This window comes from Dreissena polymorpha, chromosome 10 (genome assembly GCF_020536995.1).
Source record: "Dreissena polymorpha isolate Duluth1 chromosome 10, UMN_Dpol_1.0, whole genome shotgun sequence".
Lineage (NCBI taxonomy): Eukaryota > Metazoa > Mollusca > Bivalvia > Myida > Dreissenidae > Dreissena > Dreissena polymorpha.
This window is the reverse complement of record NC_068364.1, coordinates 67,599-90,507: the sequence shown is the minus strand read 5'-3', so window position 1 is coordinate 90,507 and position 22,909 is coordinate 67,599. Positions and strand designations below refer to the sequence as shown.

Sequence of the window (22,909 nt, the reverse complement as noted above, 5' to 3'; positions counted from 1 at the left end):
CGGTGCTGCTCGAGATCTAGCAAGCAGTGTTGCTATACAAACGTTGCTGCTGGAGATCTAGCAAGAAGTGTCATTATACAAACGGTGCTGCTCGAGATCTAGCAAGCAGTGTCGCTATACAAACGGTGCTGCTCGATATCTAGCAGGAAGTGTCCCTATTAAACGGTGCTGCTCGAGATCTAGCAAGCAGTGGCGCTATACAAACGGTGTTGCTCGAGATCTAGCAAGCAGTGTCGCTATAAAAATTGTGCTGCTCGAGATCTAGCAAGGAGTGCCGTTATACAAACGGTGCTGCTCGAGATATAGCAAGCATTGTCGCTATACAAACGGTGCTGCTCGAGATCTAGCAAGCAGTGTCGGTATACAAACGGTGCTGCTCGAGATCTAGCAAGCAGTGTTGCTATACAAACGTTGCTGCTCGAAATCTAGAAAGAAGTGTTACTATACAAACGGTGCTGCTCGAGATCTAGCAAGCAGTGTCGTTATATAAACGATGCTGCTCGAGATCTAGCAAGCAGTGTCGCTATAAAAACGGTGCTGCTCGAGATCTAGCAAGCAGTGTCGCTATAAAAACGGTGCTGCTCGAGATCTAGCAAGCACTGTCGCTTTACAAACGGTGCTGCTCGAGATCTAGCAAGCAGTGTCGCTCTACAAACGGTGCTGCTCGAGATCTAGCAAGCAGCTTCCCTATAAAAACGGTGCTGCTCGAGATATTGCAAGCAGTGTCGCTATACAAACGGTGCTGTTTGAGATCTAGCAAGCAGTATCGCTATACAAACGGTGCTGCTCGAGATCTAGTAAGTGGTGTCGCTATAAAAACGATGCTGCTCGAGATCTAGCAAGCAGTGTTGCTATACAAACGTTGCTGCTCGAGATCTAGCAAGAAGTGTCACTATACAAACGGTGCTGCTCGAGATGTAGCATGCAGCGTCGCTATACAAACGGTGCTGCTCGAGATCTAGCAAGAAGCAACCCTTTTTAACGGTGCTGCTCGAGATCTAGCAAGCAGTGTCGCTATACAATCGGTGTTGCTCGAGATCTAGCAAGCATTGCCGCTATAAAAACGGTGCTGCTCGAGATCTAGCAAGCAATGTCCCTATACAAACGGTGCTGCTCGAGATCTAGCAAGCAGTGTCGCTATACAAACGGTGCTGCTCGAGATCTAGCAAACAGTGTCGCTATACAAACGGTGCTGCTCGAGATCTAGCAAGCAGTGCCGTTATACAAACGGTGCTGCTCGAGATCTAGCAAACAGTGTCGCTATACAAAAGGTGCTGCTCGAGATCTAGCAAGCAGTGCCGTTATACAAACGGTGCTGCACGAGATCTAGCAATCAGTGTCCCTATACAAACGGTGCTGCTCGAGATCTAGCAAGCAGTGTCGCTATACAAACGGTGCTGCTCGAGATCTAGCAAGCAGTGTCCCTATTAAAACGGTGCTGCTAGAGATCTAGCAAGCTGTGTCGGTATACAAACGTTGCTGCTTGAGATCTAGCAAGCAGTGTCGTTATACAAACGAAGCTGCTCGAGATCTAGCAAGCAGTGTCGCTATACAAACGTTGCTGCTTGAGATCTAGCAAGAAGTGTCACTATACAAACGGTGCTGCTCGAGATCTAGCAAGCAGTGTCGCTATACAAACGGTGCCGCTCGAGATCTAGCAAGCAGTGTCCCTATTAAAACGGTTCTGCTCGAGATCTAGCAAGCAGTGTCGCTATACAAACGGTGCTGCTCGAGATCCAGCAAGCAGTGTCGCTATAAAAACGTTGCTGCTCGACATCCAGCAAGCTGTCTCGCTATACACACGGTGCTGCTCGAGATCTAGCAAGCAATGGTGCTATACAAAAGGTTATTATCGGATGCTTAGAGTGTTTTAACGCGGATTTTTACACAATGTTAAGTCACATAAAGAATCGTCCACTCAATTTAAATTTTTTGTATGAACGGTATCAAAAAAGAAAAATGTTAATTCTGAGCCCCTTTACGACAGCATGTCCTTGATATTGTAGTGTTGCCATCTGGTTACCGTGTCAACAAGTCATGGTTTTTCTATAGTTTAGGTGACATAATATTTCCGTTTCAATCATGAACTGTATGTATTAACTTTATTTAGAATCGATTTTGTTATGATCATTATCAAAAGATATCTACTTAATGTTGATGTTGCAAGGATAAAGCTGTCGTTTACTAAATAAATGCTTGAGTTGATTGACCAATTATGGTTTTATATTTGTATTGGTTAATGTAGTGGTCAGCAATGTCTGATAAGCCCGCCTACTGCCCCGCTCAGCGAATAGAAGCTGGCGGTATTTTAATGCTTGAATTGCTGTTAGTAACTTTCTCTTTGATAGCGGTAGTGAATAAACGTATGAAAAATCAATCCCTTTTGGATCTTTTGTATTAACCATCCCTCTAAGGGTCTAGACATTAATAATTATAAATAGAGCATCATTACAGTAAACGCAAAACATAGTTGGTTGTATAATCCAATCGATTAACTGTAAGTCATTGGACCGGCGCGGCGCGTCTATAATGTTATGTCTAGTGGTTAATTGAAAGTAAAGTGCCTTTCATTATATGCTAAAATGCATGCACTTTAGTTGTGAAAAACTCAAAAATGGCCGAATCGAACAATTGTTGAGTGTATAATGTAAAATATGAATATTTGTTTGCAACTATAATATAACATTCGATTGTTCGATTCGCTCGATGTGTTACAGTGTTTGAGTTATATCAAGACCTTGACCTAAGAAACTCACACTTTTCCTATACTATTTAGGCCTAGCACATATAAGTGGTAAACAGTACTTAGTGCGCATACTTACAGCTGCCTTTTTAAATAAAAGGTATCGTAGACAGCTCTACCAAACTGAGCTAGTTTGGCCGCGCATACAACTAAAAGAAGCTGAGTTGTGTATATTCGGTCACAACTCCCATGTTTGACGCAACCGACAAATTATGAAAACGCCACATCGCGTTATATACAACACTTAATAATGCTCATGTTTTATAACAATCTAAGTTCAACAAGGGAACAATATAAAAATAAACTATTTAAAAGTAATATATAACTATATTTCGTCATTAAACGATGTCATAATATATAAATACACATAATACTTTAATAGTTAGATTAGTTGAAAATCCATATATTAGCGAGGGCGATGTTCGATAAAACATTGCATTCTTGAAGCTGTTTCTTTGTCAGGAGCATGTTTAAATAATATATGATTTTTGTTTTTATCTTTTTTTCCCTTTAGAAACTAAACACACGCGAAAAGCAACCGTTCTTGATAACAAACCAGAATCGACGGATAATTGTACATGACAAACATCACCATTAAAACGTAATGATATTTTTTACACGTTAACATTAACGTTTTACAAGATTTATTATTTATCAAGAAGGACAGAAATACGGATCAACTTCTACACATGTACCGTTAAATGAAATGTTTCTAATATTCATGACAAGCAAGCGATTATTAAATCTACACCTACTGTGTAAGAATCAAATAATAACTACGCTCTCGTTATTACACTCGTGCATAAAAAGTTACTGACTCGTAATCATTGGCATAGGTAAATAAATTTCATTGATTAATCCAAATAACACATTACTGATTAACAATAAATTATTTCTTAATATGTTACATGGTTTCACGGTAAGAAATAAAGAATATGTAGTCCAATATCATGAATCGATGTAAATGTTGGCCAATGATTACTTCACAAATGATTTGATCGAAATTGAGTACTTTCTACGTTTAAACACACACACACATATGCCTTTTTTTCTGTTAAAATGCTTTATTCATTTTATAATATATGGATATAAACATAGCTTACAAAGACATGCACATTCATATATTAATCTACCATATGTAATGTGTTTTCACTTTATTATTAAAATCATTACACATTTTAAATTAATATCATAAATCCTTCAACTTTTTACATTTTTTACTTTACTTAAATAATCTTTATGTACAACACAATAATTCAGATTTACCACAACGATTTAACTATGGTTACAAGTTCAAACAAGATAAAAACCTTATTATGTATCATTTACTAGTGTTGTTAAAACTTAACAAAGTTTGGATTTACAATAAGAGTGCAGTATACAAAACAATCAATTTAAAATTTATGATCAATATCCAAACAACATAGTAAGATTTGATCAAGTAAACACCATTTGCACATTTCATATATAATGAGAATTAAAGAGAGTTATGTTTGTTATTCATGTATTTATGAAGTACATATTACTCTTATAACTGTCCGAAAAATTCCTTAACTTGATTCACTTGTTGTGTTTGCATAAATATTTAAAGCTAATCTTAGGCTAGCCTTAAATCCCTGAAAATTTGGATAACTTCTTTCCTTTTGCATTAAAAAATGTACTTTTAACATCCATGAAAATAATAAAGCAGTTGTCATTTTCATTTGTATTTCCAAGAAGGAACATTTTGTTTATTACTATTTGTATATTTGCGTTTTTAAGCTATTTGATATATCTTTCATAAGTATTTTTACTATCTTACATTCCCAGATAAAATAGGTAATGATTCTTCTTACATTTTGCAAAAGGTACATATATTACTATCCGACAAGCCCATTTAAAAAAGAAGAGAGTTTGTTCCCAATATTTTGCGCAAAATCCTAGTTTGTAACCATTGAATATATATATATTATTCGTGTTTTAAACACTTGTCCATGAATTTGTTTTCATTGTATGGAATCATCTGCAAAGTATTTATTCCACTTTGTTTGGCATGTGGGGATTTCAGAGTTCCATTTTAGTAGCTTATTAAATAAATTCATAATTATAGGTTTTATATAGGTCAACACACTGGGATTTAAATGTATTTTATACTATTCTAACTTTACATTTTGAAATAAGACCATGTATGTGGAAAGAACTCTTTTTATACTTTCATAATGTAAAAAAATACTGGTTTATTCACACACATGCAAATTGTTTAGTAATATATGAATACACTAAGCGGTACTTAAAACACACATTTACTAACATAATGCTGATCTTAATAACTAGTATTAGAAAGACTTAATATCCCCAACTGACATAAGTAACATAAAAGCATGGAAACATGAAAATGCATTCGAATTTCATCTTACAAAAAAACATAGGCAATACTGTGATGGATTAACTCAGCATAACTTCCTAGGTAAATAATTCTCGTATTTCATTGTCTTAGCCAATTTACGTAAAGATTGTGTATTTGTCCTCATTATATCATATCATATAAATTCATATCGTAGCATATCGTGTCGTGCCATCATATAATATAATACAATATCATATCATATCGTATCGTATCATATCGTATAATATCATATCATACCGTATCGTATCATACCATATCATATCATATAATGTCATATCATATCATATCATATCATATCTAACATATCACATATCAAATCAACACACAATAAAAAAAGTAACATAATTAAATACAATGCATCTAAGTTCAATCATGTAATTTCTTACCGTTATGCTGGGGTGGTAGGCATGGTGTTCGGTTAAAAAATCGTTTCACGACTTCGTTATGACCGCGCATGGTGTGATAAAAAATAATACGAAACAGTAAATATGTATTCATCACACACGTTAGGGTCAGTACGAAGCCACGAAACAAATGAAAAAATAAACTGATCACCCTCTTTACATGCTGGTTATAATATATTGAAATGTCCATTAATTCGTGTTTATATGTTATACTGATGTACAAGATGTTATAAATTGTCATATAATAATATGTGTATATGATGATGTACTACGCACAAATGAAATAAAATATCTGTTCTGTTCTGTTCATCCTTATATATGCGTTATTAATAAATCCTTAAGATCGTGCATGCAAACTCGAGATAATTGTACTACAAAACAATTGTATATTTAATTAATTGTTGAATGTGTTATACATATACTATATACGTTACTGTACAGAACTACAAAACAAACTGTAAAGTTTTAAAATTGTTGTTGGTATCAAGTACCCATATAAACAGTATTCGTCAATTAGTCTACATCGTCGCGTCATGGCTCTGTTCTTCGTGAATACTCAGCACATCACTACTGAATCGTAACGTTGGTACCACTCGACAAGATTGTTATTGACATCTAAACTGAATATCAAATTAGAAGCTGCTTAGGATCACACTGTCATATTAATGTCATGTTAAAAACAGCTTATGAATTATCACATTATACGACTGATCTGACGCATTCATTAAATGAATAAAACTTGCTCGAAATGATATCTTGCAAAAACGTGTGAGACATTGCATCAATTTTGCATTGATGAAACTTGAAGCTTCGGTACGAATTTCATGTAGACGAAGGTGTAATTGTCCGGTAGATCAAAAAACGATACTTGAAGATCATTGTCTTGCAGCTGTAAAATAATGAATTTAAAATGAAATATATATAGTTTGTAATTCCAATATAAAACAAACGAACGACCAAACCACCGAACCAACAAACCAACCAACCATTCATCCAACCAACCAACCATCCAACCCTCCAACCAACGAACGAGCACATTTAAAAATAAAATTGTGTTTATAACAGACAGATGCCTCAACTAAATGTCCCTAGAAAATGACACGACTCGTGTCTAAAATTGGCCGGGCATGACGTATCCATACGAGGAATATGCAAACAAATAAAGTGGGACCAAATCACTATTTTTTAAATCAAATGACTGGACGTTCATATTAATTTAATACCGTTGAAGATTTCACATATGTAAGACAACACACAATTCGAAATATGTTTTAGATTCGTTCGATGATAAGATTGTTTTTATAATAATTATGATACTGTTAAAAAAACAACGTCTGAATTGTTGTCCCGAAATTCCAGAGAGTATAGACCAAACTGGTGTGTGTCGTCCCATAAATACGCCACACGAGATACGTCATAAATTGAGTAATACGTTGAATGAAAGTGACAGTACGTTCCGTACGCTCATTTTGAAATAAATATTAGTGAATGAACGAAACAGGTTGACATGTATTCACAACGATAGCATACGTTTATAATCGGCTCTAGCGGTATAACGGCCCTCGGCCCGTGAACTCGGCAGACTTGCGATTATATAAGTACGTCCTGCTCATCCGTTCGTAAATGTCTAAATAAGAAATGCGCAGAATCTCCGTTGTCCACCGTTGCATCGACTTTAAAACGAGCGACATATTTGTTCCACGCGACATTTTATTTTCATGCGATGCTCTTTTGGACCAAATCAATTCGTAATCGCATAATGTAGCATCACATTAGCGACCGGATGCGAACATATACCTTCATCACATCTGCATATGTGAATACGAAAAGTACACATTGCGACTTTTAAATTCAAGGTATACATTGTTGTTACACGCAATTCGTCATCTTGATATGATGATCATTTATGCCAATGTATTACAAGATTCCATCAAAATGAGTCGAACACGAAATGTCCCAAACAATTGTTCGTTATTCTGTATTAATCGCTACGAAAATACAAGGATTGCAATTTAACCCATTTACGCCTAGCGTCTAGAAAAAAGGCCTTGGCAAATAGCGTAGACCCAGATGAGACGCCGCATGATGCGGCGTCTCATCAGGGTCTGCGCTGTTTGCTTACAGGAATTTCTGTAAAAATATTCTAAATATAGAAATAAATATTCTAGACATCCCTTATTTGGGAAATAAATTGATCCAATTTAGAAGGATGGGAGAGTCCACTAGGCATAAATGGGTTAATGTAACGTTTTATGTCAGGCGCTGTTCTAAAACCTGCTCGTTGATGTTTATTCATTTTCCACATGTAATAAAAAGTTCAACTCTAAACACCTGGCGGTATTTTCGGAAAATTCGCAGAATAGGCAACTGCTTTATTACAACATTATTAAGTGAAAAAAAATCATAAAATGTTTGTTACTGAATGTATCAAGGATTCTTTAGTCACGTTAAGGTAATACCATTACCGTATTTAAAAATTCACAAAGAAAATTTGCAAAACAACCAACTGAAACCTGTACAATTAAACTCAATTTCGTTAAGAGGTATCAAAATTACACAATAATGATAGCAGATGACTTACCATATAACTATTAGGATAAAACATGTCTTCTGTTATGACTTTTATATAGTTAGTGACATATTTTTCATGTTTGAATGTTAACTGAAAAACGCTAACAAAAATACAATCCTAGTTTAATCACTCAATTCAATTCTTATATAAGAAAGGAAATTGTACAGCGTTCTGCTCCTTTTGTCTTTCAAACTAAAACACACATTAATTCGCACCAAAACGTTTTTAAAACATACAACTGACAGCATTGACACCAATATACGAGAATAAATGAGAAAACAAGACACTATATTACTGTCATAAACCCTATATTTGTACAGGATGAATGCTGGATACTCACACAACGTGTCCATATGTTATCAAACAAAACAACAGACAAAGTGCTCCTAGCGTTTAACAACTGGAATCAAAATAGATGTGCATACACTATGATCTTAAAATGACCTGAGTCTTGACCATAAACAATAAACGTCGTATGACGTTGTTGTTAATAGTGATGACTCTAAGATTATGAATGCGTGCTGCAAGATATAGTATTAAGAAAAGACGGAAAGTAAGACAGACGGACGGAAAGTGGAAAACACATAATACTTAACAGTAAAAAAGGGTAGCTTACCAGTAAAAAGTATGAAATGTTAGTCTAATGAACAGAACGTATTCGGTGTTAATTTTAATCGTGACAAAATGTTTTATAAAAATATAAATAATGACGATCACCATCAATATACGAATCCGACACGAATGAAAAATGCTGTTTTATCTTAATAATAAGAATAGATTATTAACCAAAACAGCCTTAATGCCCGCACACAGTGTTCTTGTTTATAGCCCATATGACATGAACCTTACACTTGTTGACCTCAAATTTAGAAGGCGTCTTCTGTTTCTTCCGAAAACCCAGCATTTTGATTTCGAAAATCTTAAGTACATGTATTTAATGTTTTTGTGTACAAACAGATGTTATGTTAGAAGCCTTCTAATTCGACGTTATGACCTCAAAATCAATGCAAGCGCCTCGCTTTATTCAAGGAGAAACCAAATAGATATCGTTCAGACACGAAATATCTTACAGATTGACATATAAACCTGCAGACAGGTACACAGAAATAAAATCACAATCGAATTTTTTCGGAGGGGGGCATACAAACGACTATTTAAGAGTGCCTATTTGGTTTACACATAAATGCAATATCTCACGAAGAACCGGAAATCATATTAAAGGTTGAATTGGTGATTACATGTACCTTCATTTATATTGTTTATTGATTGTTTGAGAAATATTTAAATCAAGTTGTCGTTTATTTGAATATATCTTAGGAATAGCTATATTGGTCATAATATCGCGTTTTACTAAACCTAAGTACGATCACAAATTAACACATATAAATTATCTGACGACTTTATATTAATGAATTAAGGTATTCGTATTCAACATATTATTTTTATACAAACAAGTACACCATCTGCATTAAACGGTAAACGTTATACCAGGAAATAAACAACACAATTCTTAATATTAGATTTTAAAATTAACGTGTATCGCAATTTATTTCGATTTATTAGTTATATTTATATCGTAAAGTTACTTAAACAGATGATAATTTGTGTTTGTTTTGTTTTCAAACAAAAATATTGAACCCATGGTCGGACAAAGAACATTCATAAAAGAAAATATCTCTTGAAATACATATGCAGTTAGATATTGTATGTCTCCAGCAATGTACTCCATTCTATATATTAAATATGAACTCAATCATTGAAGGAGGTATTACGAAAATGGTCGGATAAAAGAAAGTATAAGTAATAAAAAAAGTATAACAATGTCGTGTATCATACATTTAGAGATATTATTATTGGAATCTACACGGTACCTGAAGTACAGGTTATTGCATGTGCCTTTGTTTTATTTTAGTACTGCTATCTGCAAGGGCAATATACTGGTGATTTTTGTTTTGGTTGAATAGTGTTCAACATTTTGTCTGATAAAGAATTTATGAAGACTTTATGAAGCAGCAGATCATTATCCTGGAAAACTTTGGATTGGTTGTAAAACAAATAGAACTCTGGATTCGCCACAACCTTGCTCCGTTTTAAAGCTTAAGGTTTACAGTGTTAATATTAACAAATACAAACAATACGTTTTTTTGTCCAAATAACAAAAAATGGACAACAAAGCATATTGCAATATACTGCGTTTATAACAGTGATACAGAAACGTATTATATGCTGACACGTCAACATTGAGTTAAAAAACGAATTACCTGTGTCTCTTTGTTGCGGTGAATAATTATATCCAAAGCATCGGTATATTCCTTGAAACTTTCATCCAGTGAATTGGTTTCCATATGTTCCAACATATCTATAAACATTTCAAGGTCGTGCAGAGAAAACGGTTGCTGACAAATAAAAGCATTTTTAGTTAATAATCATAAGTTGTGAAATGAAAATCACTATTGTTTAAACGCGTGAATTAGCTACATGACGTCCGAAAGAGATAGGCATTTATGACAAAAATCTGTCAAAAGAGTTAAAGGGACATTTTCACGATTTGGTAAATTGACCAAATTAAAAAAACAATTATATAAGATTCGACAATTTTCGTTGTAGTTAAGACATTTGTGTGAAAACATTAATAATGAACATTTACCATGATCTTAAATATCCATTATATGCATCTTTTGAAGATTTAAAAACATGAAAATTATAAAGCGTTGCAACGCGAAACGATTGAATAATTTGGACAGTTCTGTTGTTGTCGTTATATTTTGTGATACTACGAGGATTGCTAATATAAAGTATAAAATACATCACTCATTGCATGAGCACGGATGGCCGAGTGGTCTAAGTGATAGACCTTTACTCCAGGGGTCAGTGGTTCGAGCCCATATGCGGGTTAGTTTTTTCTTTCTTTATTTTTTTAATGGAGCTTTTTAGACATATGTTTACATTTATCAATATAAAGCATTTAATGACAACTCCATTACATACCAAAATCTATGAAAAGGTCCCATTAAAAGTAAAAGACGATTTATCATTATGACCTGTTCCAAGTTTCAAATGAGGTGTCTCTGCACTTGTATCTTATTCTTTTTCACCATTATTTTGTTTGGTTTATTTAGAAAATTATGACAAAAGAAATGCTATGGCGGCGTATTCCTATTACAGACGAAACCTCAAGTTGTATTACCTATTAGAAAAGTAGTTTTTGAAAGCATACAGCTCAGAAAAACGATAAATAGAATGTAGATTATTAAAAAGGGTAAACGTTTAAATCCTTTAATTACTATTTGGTATATTGTTGCTGTATATTTTGCTACACATTGTTGCAAAATATAGTGTCGGCCGTATTAAAAATATTGAACAAGGCATTTTAATAATGCTTTTCCTTGAAATTGTAAGCGTTACTGCTTAATCTATACAGACTGTGTTAATATCACATAATATGCATGTGAGAATATAAACCTTAAACGTATACTTCATAATGGTTACTTATAAATCTATTATACCTGGATGTTACATTCCAAATGTTTAGTATGAACTTTCGTGCTGTCTTTCAAAAACAGACCCACTGCTTTGGCAGTATCGATGTTGTGCAAACGGCGAGGAGTGCATCGTAGCGTCCGCTTAGAATTCCATGCCAATAACAGCTTTTTCTCGTTGTCTATCTCTTCAACATTGTACAATTTAGGCCCTGTATCAATTTCGATACTTAAGATATCCGCCAGTTCTGATTTTATACCACAGTCGTTTGTATTGAAGCCGTACACGTGTTCTTAAAATAAAGCGAAGTAATTTCAAATCCAAAATGTGTAACTTTTATTTGTTGAATAAACAGACGTCAATACATAAGGCGATTATAAACATAACATATAACTGCATATATTAACTAGATTAATAATAGAATATATTTATCGTTAGATACAAGTAATCATACACATATATGTCGAATATCTGAGCTTTGAAATTACTACATTAATACTGTGTAACAAATTGTCACCAGACGCAACAAAAATTTACTAATACTTTATATTCAGCAATAGCTAGGTCAATGGAAATAAATCATAAGTAATATAATGAAAAATACATACTGATTACTTCATCCGCTAATATTTCTTTTAACGCAAAGAAACTTGTAGCCATGTTTGGCGATACACAAACTGGTACTTTAATTGAATTGCCGGGCCAGTCAATTGTGAACTTAAACTGCACTTCAAAATCGTAATTGTATGCAATTATAGTATTTTTCCAATCAATGCCTTGCATATTCTTCGATGGCCCATTTCCAAACATATTGCCATTTTTCCGGTGCTCGTCGACATAATTCCACAGGTCTTCGACTGTAATAAAACCTGGTTTTAAATGCTCAATGCATGCACACCCAGGATGCTTACATTTTCCACCATTCGCACTCGCTGTAAATGCCTGAATAATATACGATAAAAATTGGCTCCCCTGACCACGTGTCGCTTCGGCTTCTTCTGTCTGACCAGTGGCATTTAACTGAATCACTTTGATGGACTTGTCTAAATCCAACAATTGCGGCTCACAACAGTCAACTATTGCAATCACTTTTTCAAGTTTGCCCACTGACTGCTTCAATGTGTTAAGCCTCGTTCTTAGTGTACTTATTGGATAATACTTGTTTTTGTCAATTTGAAAACCTCGTTCCATATTATTATGACCTGAGTATACAAAGAGCAACGTTCGAATATCCTTTTGTTCAAGCACAGTGAATGCTTCATCAATTTGATTGTCAATGGTTTGTCTGGAATTTGCATCATCTCCCGGAACAATTATAACATTTTCTTCACTGAAAAGAATATACATTTGTTTGAGTTTTGAAACGATGTTTCGAATTTGCTCATATTTCAATAGATTTACAAGACATTCAATTATGAAACCGTTTTGCTTTTAAACCGTGCATGAACTGCCATGAGGAACAACCTGAAATAGTTACTTCATAGAATAAGCTTCATTTTGTAACGAATGTACATCTTAACAAGTTTCCTTGAATAACATTTGGTAAAAAGCATACAAAAAGAATATCTTACACATATTTATGTTATTCAAAAACGACATGCTTGCTTAAGGTTAGTTTACATTAAATCAAATCCCCATCAGGTACCATTATTACACGGGCAACTGTGATGCTATTAATTGCATTTTATTTATGTCAGATTGTGCAAGACTAGTATCGATTTAAAGATGAATATATCCTCCTCAAAAATTGGAATAAAAAAGATACGGCAGATACATGATTAGCCATCTGGCCTGCGTTTTCTGTACTTGAATTCGGTGGGCAGCGCGAGATAAAATTCGTTTGTAAATTATATGAAACAACGAGATTACAAACTCAATTGGAAGTGTGCGACAAACATCAGTGGTGCGTTAACCATGTAACAAGTGTCTTTAAACACGCTCGGTTACGGAGTTTGCGGGAAAAGGCGTATATCGGTACTTGGAATAAAATCTATATAGATATCATGTAACTTCTTTGGACACTCCCTTCTCTCCAATGCAGGTACCTTTAGAAAACAGGGTTTCACAAGTGAGATTTCGACAAAATCACAGCTCTTAAATAAGCGCACTCCAAATGTTCATTATTTAAACAAGTCCCCTAGGAAATGCATTACATAAATAGGATACAGGAACAACACAATAAACACAACAAAAGGCATGAATGCAAATGCAAAATCACTTTTATATCAGAAGAAAAAATAACTCTTTGGATATCAGCTCTACTCTGGAATGGTCAATTGAGGGATACACAATGATAGAGTTCAGCTCATACCAATATCACTAAATTGCCATGTAAATGTTCACGCAATTTAAAGCACAGATCGTAGCCATTATACAATTCCCACAGTGACACTGCGAGTACGGTGTTTACCCATAAATTAACACAGCATGGTATCGTCCTCTGTGATCCGCGGCGAGTGTTGCGGCGAAACACGACAGTTATTTCATAAACACATTTCAATCTATAATACAGATGCACTAAGCAAGTTTGCATTGATGGCATACAAACTGAAAACGACCTCCTTATGTTTTCAAAGAGAAAAAAACATTAATAAAGATTTTCCACATATCGATGAAATCTATTGTAATGTGGGTGTATAACAATTGACTGCACTAGTTAAAACACACGACCGTAAACGTTAAATTAACATCAAATACGGTGGATCTCATAACGGTAGAAAACCTTTTAAAGTCGAAAATCTGTAAAATGCGTTAAATTTATAATGCATCGCTGATAATGAATTTTAAGCTTTAGAACTTTACCGCAAAAACACATTTGTCATTCAACTTTTACATTGTATATCAAAATGCAGTACATTTTCAATAAGATGATTTGTTTACAGTAGCCTTTATATATATTTTTTGTTATTTGAAGTTTTGTCTTTTATTCGAAATGATATGGTTATCGGAAGTAAAGCAAATTAATCGCCGCGGACTACCTGGACCCCTTCTATGCCAACGCGGACATGTTCACCGCGACCTGCAGTGGTATCTTACCGCGGCGTTTTTATGAGCGTCGTGATAAATTACTGTGACAACACGGCGACCTTGAGGCCCACCAAAACGACACCGCGCGTGAGAGTTGACAAATCGCTACAAGCTGTACTGTATATAAAATTAACAAACAGTATTTTTGCAAAATACCTCAAACACATAGCTGGGAGGACTTTTGATGTGATGACGTCCTTAAATTTGACAATGTCTTCATGAAAAACGTTCGCTCCCTCCTCACCACCTTGTTCATCCGTCTTGTCATAGCCAGATACTAGAATGGCACCCCAGTTCTCATCTGGAAAATGCTAATTATATAGGAATATTGCAATTTCAGAAACATTTGAAAGAATTGTTTTAAGCATCCGCAGGTCTTTCCATTGCTCAGTAGTATATTTGATTCAGTACAATATAGACGACACCTTATTTACACACAATTATGTGAATTAGATTCACATTTCAGCTCAATCTGTTTTAGTTTATACGATTTCAGAGCCAATATGAATACCCTACACATTTGATCGATATAAATGCATCGGTAAGATGTAAACTAGAAGCATTCGCTTATAACAATTCACCAGTCAATTCCAGAAACATTTACTTACTAATAAATGGCTTGATTGTGTTTCCACACGTGTGACATACTATGGGATTGATGTATGAATTTCTCATACATGTGCAACATGTGCGGATTCTTTCAGAACAATCAACAGCACGGATTCGTTCAGAACAATCGTCGGCATCGAAATCATGTCCATCAACACCATCTAAAATAAAATAACGTTTTATCTTCATTACCTACATTAACATTACATGGTATGATTCTCGAATTTGATGCATCATCATAATGCGCTTTTTCAAAGAAACAAATCACAACTGGACAATTTTTCCATCAACATACATTTTACTGTTAAAACGTTTACATATGTTTTATTCTAGTATAATATATCTTATTGACAACCTATAATCTTTTCCATCGCCGAAATAAATGAAGCTCGGGGCAAAGGCAAAAGCGTGCTTTCCAAATTGTAACATCGAAATTTGAATAAAATATATTTGCTACCTTTACCACTTTTTAATACTTGCATTAATCATAAGTCCGAAATTACGCCGATACTCGTATTTGCTTTCGAACGTGTGTGTCTGAGTCGTACGGAAAAATCTGATCAGAACAGTAACATTTGCATAACTTTGTAAGCATCTGTTTTACATTGATGAGTTTTCGGCAGTACACAAATAATATCATGTGCATTTGCATATGGCACTTATTTCGTTTATTTTCTTGTATCAATTGTATGACCTTCTATTTAAGTGTTTGATTCAAAACGTTAAAAAAGATCGTATAAAATTAACATAGATGCATAAAGTTTAATCCTTCCGAAATGACCGTATTGTATTTGGTCACTTTATCACAATGGGATTATGGTGAGCATTTCTGATCCCCATTTGTCTATATGTCGTCGTTATCAAAATTAACCGTATGATCACTTTAGAGGCAACATTAAATACACACTCTTCATGAAACTTAGTCAGGTCACTTGCCCTATTGATATCTGGGCCATATTGGAGACTAGGTAACATGTGGTCAAAAACAAGGTCACTTAATCAAAATAAAGTAAAAGGAGTGTGCACATTTAAGAATTCACATTGCGTCCAATCCTAATGCCACTTGCTCTGCACATTTAATCTTGTGATATATCAACCAAGTGTAAACACACGATACATACCTGATTCTAAATATATTTACATTGCCAACAATAAATGCTGATTTGATTCTTTCTAGAGAGAATTCTTCTGATGATTTAACAACACAACTGTATATTAATTAAAGTGGATTTGACCTTCAAACTTGAGTACATGGATTTTAAGGAATTACATCTATTCAACTGAACCTTGTTTGAAGATACTCGGGTAGGCTTTTTAGCAACTTGTTAACCAGCAAAGAGTTACACACATCTCTGACTCAGCATTATTGTGCTTATTAAATAGCAGAATCATTGTACGTTTTGATGCATCGAGAGCTTGCTGCAATATTAAACTATCTTTAGTCATTCTGCATCTTCTTGACCTTGCGATCATAGACCACTCACATTAGAAGGGTAAAAAGAAGCCAAAACTGTACATAATCATGTAGTTTGATTACCATTTTTGCAGAATACACCTCTAAAGAAATCTAAGATCTTAGTAAACTATAATTTTAGGATAGGCTTTACCATAAAATCATTGAATATCACAATTTTATCCTTAACGAAGGGCAAGTATTTGCATGGATTGTATATACATGCAAGGGCTTTGCGAGTTATTTATTCTCTCTAACTTTTCAAAGACCATTTCCATAAATATAAGCGTTTACAAAACGAGCAAATATTTGAAAGCATGAAACATGCTGTACGCATCTACAGACTTTAAGTAAATGCTGTTTAATACTACTTGTACCCATTTTAAAATCGTATGCATTTCTTTTTTAATTATATTTAGTTGTAATTTACATTTTATCCAACACGAACACTATTGTATTGTTTTTGTTTTATATGAAACATAAAGATAATCTCCAAATCCAGCATTGTGAGTTAAACCTTAGCAAATGGGTATTTTAAAAACACTTTAATACCCCTTTCCTAAGTATACCAATGCACATCGAGTACCAATGCACATCGAGCAACTAAAATTTACTCATAACATGCAATTTTCTCCAATCAGAACGGCCGGCCCCATTCCCAAAATGGTGGAAAAAATAAGGCATTACGACCAATCAGTATTTGCTTAACGTATATATATATATAAAACGTCCATTCAAGCCTTCATTTGAGTAATGCCAAATAAGTCCCACTCCATTGTACATACTGTGATTAGATCGATTTACAATTTGTTCATTATTTTGACAGCCATTCTTTATTTACCTCATTCAAAAAGACCATTCTCATGTTACTGACCTGGCAGTATAATAAAAAATTAACAAATAACAATTGTAAACTAAAATCTTATTTAACACAAACGCAAATACAAATTAATTTGTACCTTTAACCTGCAAATTAACTAAGGCATACTTCACAACGACCGTCGTTCACTGCCTCCCATGTCGACACCGAGTTCTTTCTAACCACCTCCTAAAGCAAGAGGCTTAACATTTTACCCTGTGTTATAGCAAGTAGTAACCATTGACTGGTGGTCTTGTTAATGGTTAGTTATACATCCAAGCTGGATTAAATATTGTGAACAGTACAATAAAATATGTATTTATATTTACATATTATATGTGCATATGTGTACGCAAACACCATTTATAATGCTTTATGGCAGCAATTAATCGAGGATGTATATATGTCAGATAGATGGTATTTTATGTTGTATACAATACGCTGATTGACTTAATGTTAAATTAAGAATACCGCAATTCAAATAAAAACAATTACTACCTTCAACCATGACAGAACTATATTCGATGTGATGGTTTCTGTACACATCGATGACACACTGGCAATACATTTAAGAGCAATATTTGATAATTGTTTCACAATTCCATTTATAATCCAGACTTCGACCTGCAAATACAAAATCGCTCTGTCAAGATCAATTTACATTAACGTCCTGTTTTGTTTTGGATTGATATATGAACGAGAACTTACTTCTTCTTATAGCATTATCTAGCAAACAGACAACACACGTTTGATATTAGTAATTGTTTATAATATATAAGAAAGAATCGTACAATATTGTTGAATGTTTTTCATTATGCAATAAAGAACGTAATTATTTATAAAAATCATCAGAAATAATAACAAAAGACATTTAAGTGTACCATTTGTTCAACAAAACCTTTCAACATAAAATTTAGGCTGTGCACTTCAAACCGTGACTAAAATGACTAAGAAAAACGTGGATTATAATGCTTAATATTCGTAACTATTGTGACGCCAAAGTAAACTTAAAATAAACTAATACACAAATTAACATGATTCATAACACTACAAAAGTCGTCTTAAAAGGAACAATCGAAAAAAATCTAGTTGACTTCAATATTTTCACGGATAAGACCAACGAAACACTTGTTTGGGCATATGGAAACTCAAAATGGAAGTCAAAATAATAAAATACTATTATAAGAGAGCAAAACAAAGTCCAAATGTTATTTATAGCGGTAGAAACCAACCTATTCCCGTCAAGTTTATTCCAACCCCTGGTACCAAAATTTATCAATATCAAGAATTAATTATTTATTTTACGAGTCGTTATTAACATATTGTTATGCCGTATAACAAAGAAAACAAAGGGTTATAAAAGTTACTGTACTTTTACTTTCAGTTTCACAATTATTTTCATGATAACAAAAGCATATATCCAAAATATCGTATACAATCAATAATAAAATATTCGTAGCTGCATCTCACTATTTTTCAACCCTTAAATGTTTATAAATAATCTGAAGTATTTTAAGTTAAGTATCTACTCAATTTTGATCTGTATTCGTTTAAGCTGTATTCGAAAGTGAAAATTGTTAACGTTTGACCCCGCTATTTATACAAAAACCGGCGTGACGGTCAATGACATGTGATGACCGTTAAAGTAAAAATATCTACCAATGAACGTCATACGAAATGGCGGATTTAATGAATGAATAAGATGCAAGCGCGAACAGCATTAAGTTAAATCGTTGACAAATTCATAAGTTTAACAATTGGTATGACTTTAAAAATCAATTAATGAGATATTTATCTTAAGGTTTCATATAAATTCTTACTGTGATTATGATATTTAATCGGAAACGAGCCTTATTTAAATTACGCAATACAATAAAAAATGGGTGGGGTAACGGCCTAGCAAATTACTGTGCTGTTATATTTATGAGTCTATGTCTATGCAGTTACTGACTGTCTCATTGAAAGCAGATTTGTCAAATGGCAACGTTACAGAAAATACAATCGACACATTTCATAACCATCTTTGACTAGACTAAACCGTTGGCAATCCATATACAACTTAAAACCTTACAACAAATCCTAAACATGAACTATGTTCGTGTTTCATTTGTGTACGAATGCTATCATTACATATCCCATGTGTAACCTATACGAACATTATAAATAATAAATATCATCGCCCTGTAGTAAAAAACCAAATATGTTACCTCATTGTATCCAATGTAGTTTCGGTCAAGAATATGTACAGCAATGTTCCATTTACAAACTTATAGAACGGAAAAAAAACTGACAAAACGGCGGGCCAAATTTTATTCCATATAGACGCTTGGCATAATAAAGTAGGCGATAATGCGATTCTTTCTAAGAATTATAAAATCCACAGGCCCGATCTATAATCCTTCGAGCAATAGAGAATGTCTTATCCTTAGCCAAAGAGAATCATTGTTATGATTAAAAAGGCCAGTAGCTCATATTTTCAGAGTATATTATATTTCAATGTCGGAATTTTATTTAATCAATCTTAAACCAATACGTAAAATAAGAACGGGGAACGATAAATGAACAATAATAGCTATCATATAATGCTAGCTTTAATTAAATATTTTCTATAAAAAATTCAAAACGACCAAGTTTACGCCGATACAACACGCATATTCGACTTTTTTGTAGAACTGAAATGGCGTTTATGTGTCGTATGAACACATTCGAACATAAAGTTGAAAAATTTCCAATAATGTATAAGATTTTTTTTATTTAGTTTTCCTGACTTTACAGCAGAGAAAATTTTTCAATTTTATAAAAAAGCTAATGTCTTTGATTTCTGGTACCACTTCTTAAGAACGTTTATCCTTGCGTTTTATTTATTAATGTTATATATGTTTATAAATATTAATTAGATAAAATTAACCATCTTTATCATTAGGTCTCATACAATGCTTAATTTTTATATCACAATATTGCATTTTAAATGATGCCTAGGAATAAACTCCAGAAACGTTATCATAAGATTGACTGTACTATGTTATACTATGTTAGAAATATATAATGGTCAAATGCCGGTAGCCACGACCTTCTGACATTCAGGGATGATAATAGACTGGCTGACCGCTCACTGACATTCCTTTATTATGAGATGGAATGTTTGACGTGTAAAGAATGTGCATACTGTTCGTGCTGGAACAATGTAAGACAAGGATCCAAAGGGTAATACACGTATCAAAATATAAAATGCATATGTGTACATAATGCAAAATGAAAATAATTGTCAAATGTAAGAACTCTGGGAAAGTATACACGCTCTGGCTGATATCAAGAGACAAGCACAAGGTCTATTGATGTTGAGAGTTGATTCGATAGCTGTTGAATCCGTCATTATATCTTTTGAGAACCGATGTTATTACGCTCCCCATTTATCTAGCATCATTGAATAAGGCAATCCTGCAGATCTATACTTTACTTTCTTACCGATGCAGTAGTAAAATTCTAATCATTCAGGTAAACAGGCGGGGCATTTCTATAACATGATATTGGCTGTTGATAAAGTCATTAAAAGACACAGACATTTTCGTAGAAAAAATATCTACATCATTTTTTGTTGACACAAACATGTTTGGTTTATGTGAGTAAACGAAAACCTTTCGAAGTCTGAAAATACCATGCAATAATGCTTACTATTAGTTCAATAAATTAATCTTGCGTTTATTCAGACGCAAATGTAGCTGTATTAACGAGTAAGTAGATAATAAACTCCTTTAATATTAATAAGAGTATTTATGTGAGTCATGACCAGTTTAAAAGCGTAGTAAGACCAAACTGGTGGCGTGCCGTGATTTATTCTGAGAGTAATCGTTATTTCTTAAAGGAACATAGTAGTAAAAACAATGATCCTCTGCTGATTTAATTAGAACTTCACTTCGTTCATAAATGTTGTAAGGCGATTTCGTTTTAATGTTCGAGCTGTGTATAAGCAATATTACACATTTTACGAACAAATATGACAGGACCGGACTTTTTATGTTTGTTTTCAATTGTGATACGTAACCTCATGTAGCCTTTATGTAAATATATACACTGAAATATGGTAATTGTATTGATGAGTCACAGGCGGAATTTCTAAAAATAATCAAGCGCAAGCATTCGCAGGCTAGAAAAGATTATTTTTTTATTAAGTCGATGTTAAATTGCTTATATCTCCTTACTCTTTTCTTATATTTTAATAATTCATTTGAGCTGTTAGTGCTTAAATCATCAGTATAATTATACTCTCATTTTGACATTGACCGAATCGTGTCCAAATTTTTTATGTCATTATCTTCTCTAAACAAGCACGTGAAGAGCATTGAAAGTTTGTTCTTAAATTTCAGTTGAGATGATCACACTGAGCGGGAGGGAGTTAGCGATCTGGTCAGCAGGTCAAATCCACAATCGATTTGGTAAGGGTCAATCTATATACATGTCAATGTAATGATGCTATTTTTGTTTTATCTTGTTTGATTTATTTTTTAGCAGTCACATAAACAACCAACCCATTATTGCTGCTTCTCCCTGTATTTGCGCGATGATGATCTGAAATATTAACTTCATGACGCTATATTCTTAAATCTTTTTTATAAAGAAGGAATGTAGTTGACACTTGTTCGTAGTTCTATTTCATCGTTCCTCAAAAAGTTGTAACTTTCTTGCTCTGGTTCTTTCATACCATTGAGTAATTAAATGGTAATTTAATTGAATACGTTTTAATTCCCTTTTATTGTTGTTTAATTTGAGTTACAATGCTTGAGGTTAATTTTTATTTACACTTAAATGTATCATGACTATTGCTGGGCCAAGTGTGAGCGCTCTAAAACCGGTTTAAACCCCAATGCTTTGCATTGACCGTTCCAAGACGGTGACCCCAGCTTTAATCTTATATGTGTTTATGTTGTCTTGTATTGTGCTGTTTTGTGCTGTTTTGTACTGTTTAGGCAATCGGTCACTTGCCTTAAATAAAGGACCAACTTATTGTATGTAATAAGAATTAAATAGTTCTCCAGCAGCTGGAGTTTCACTTCTTTATATTATACATTTGCCAGTTTGTATTATGTTCCAGTTAATGTGTATGCTTGATAAGTCCAGTATATTATATGATATGTTTATATAATATTTATATATAATATCTCACAATTTAAGCAGTTGAAGTTTTTGGTAACTATTCCCCATTCAAAACACAACGGGAAACTCAAAGGAATTTCAAAAATAGGTGTTATTTGTTTTTACAAACACTAAATATTTCAAGTAACTGCTTTATGTATACGATTATCAGCAGCGATCTAAATGTGATGATTGATGTGTCTGATTTGATGATTTGTAGCAACTTTATAATTCTTGAGCTTTTGA

The 22,909-nt window shown here is 33.6% G+C and overlaps 1 protein-coding gene across 1 annotated transcript; it reads right to left on the bottom strand.

Annotated features, from left to right (window-relative positions):
- Positions 1-4,410: 4,410 nt before the first annotated feature.
- Positions 4,411-18,163, bottom strand: LOC127848810 (uncharacterized). The gene is made up of 8 exons (XM_052381445.1): positions 18,032-18,163; positions 17,634-17,722; positions 15,221-15,382; positions 14,769-14,913; positions 12,194-12,915; positions 11,612-11,877; positions 10,367-10,501; positions 4,411-6,422 (listed from the first exon to the last, which is right to left on the bottom strand). The coding sequence occupies exons 3-8, from the start codon at positions 15,285-15,287 to the stop codon at positions 6,315-6,317; spliced, it is 1,443 nt and encodes a 480-aa protein (XP_052237405.1). The 5' UTR covers positions 15,288-15,382; positions 17,634-17,722; positions 18,032-18,163; the 3' UTR covers positions 4,411-6,314.
- Positions 18,164-22,909: the final 4,746 nt, after the last annotated feature.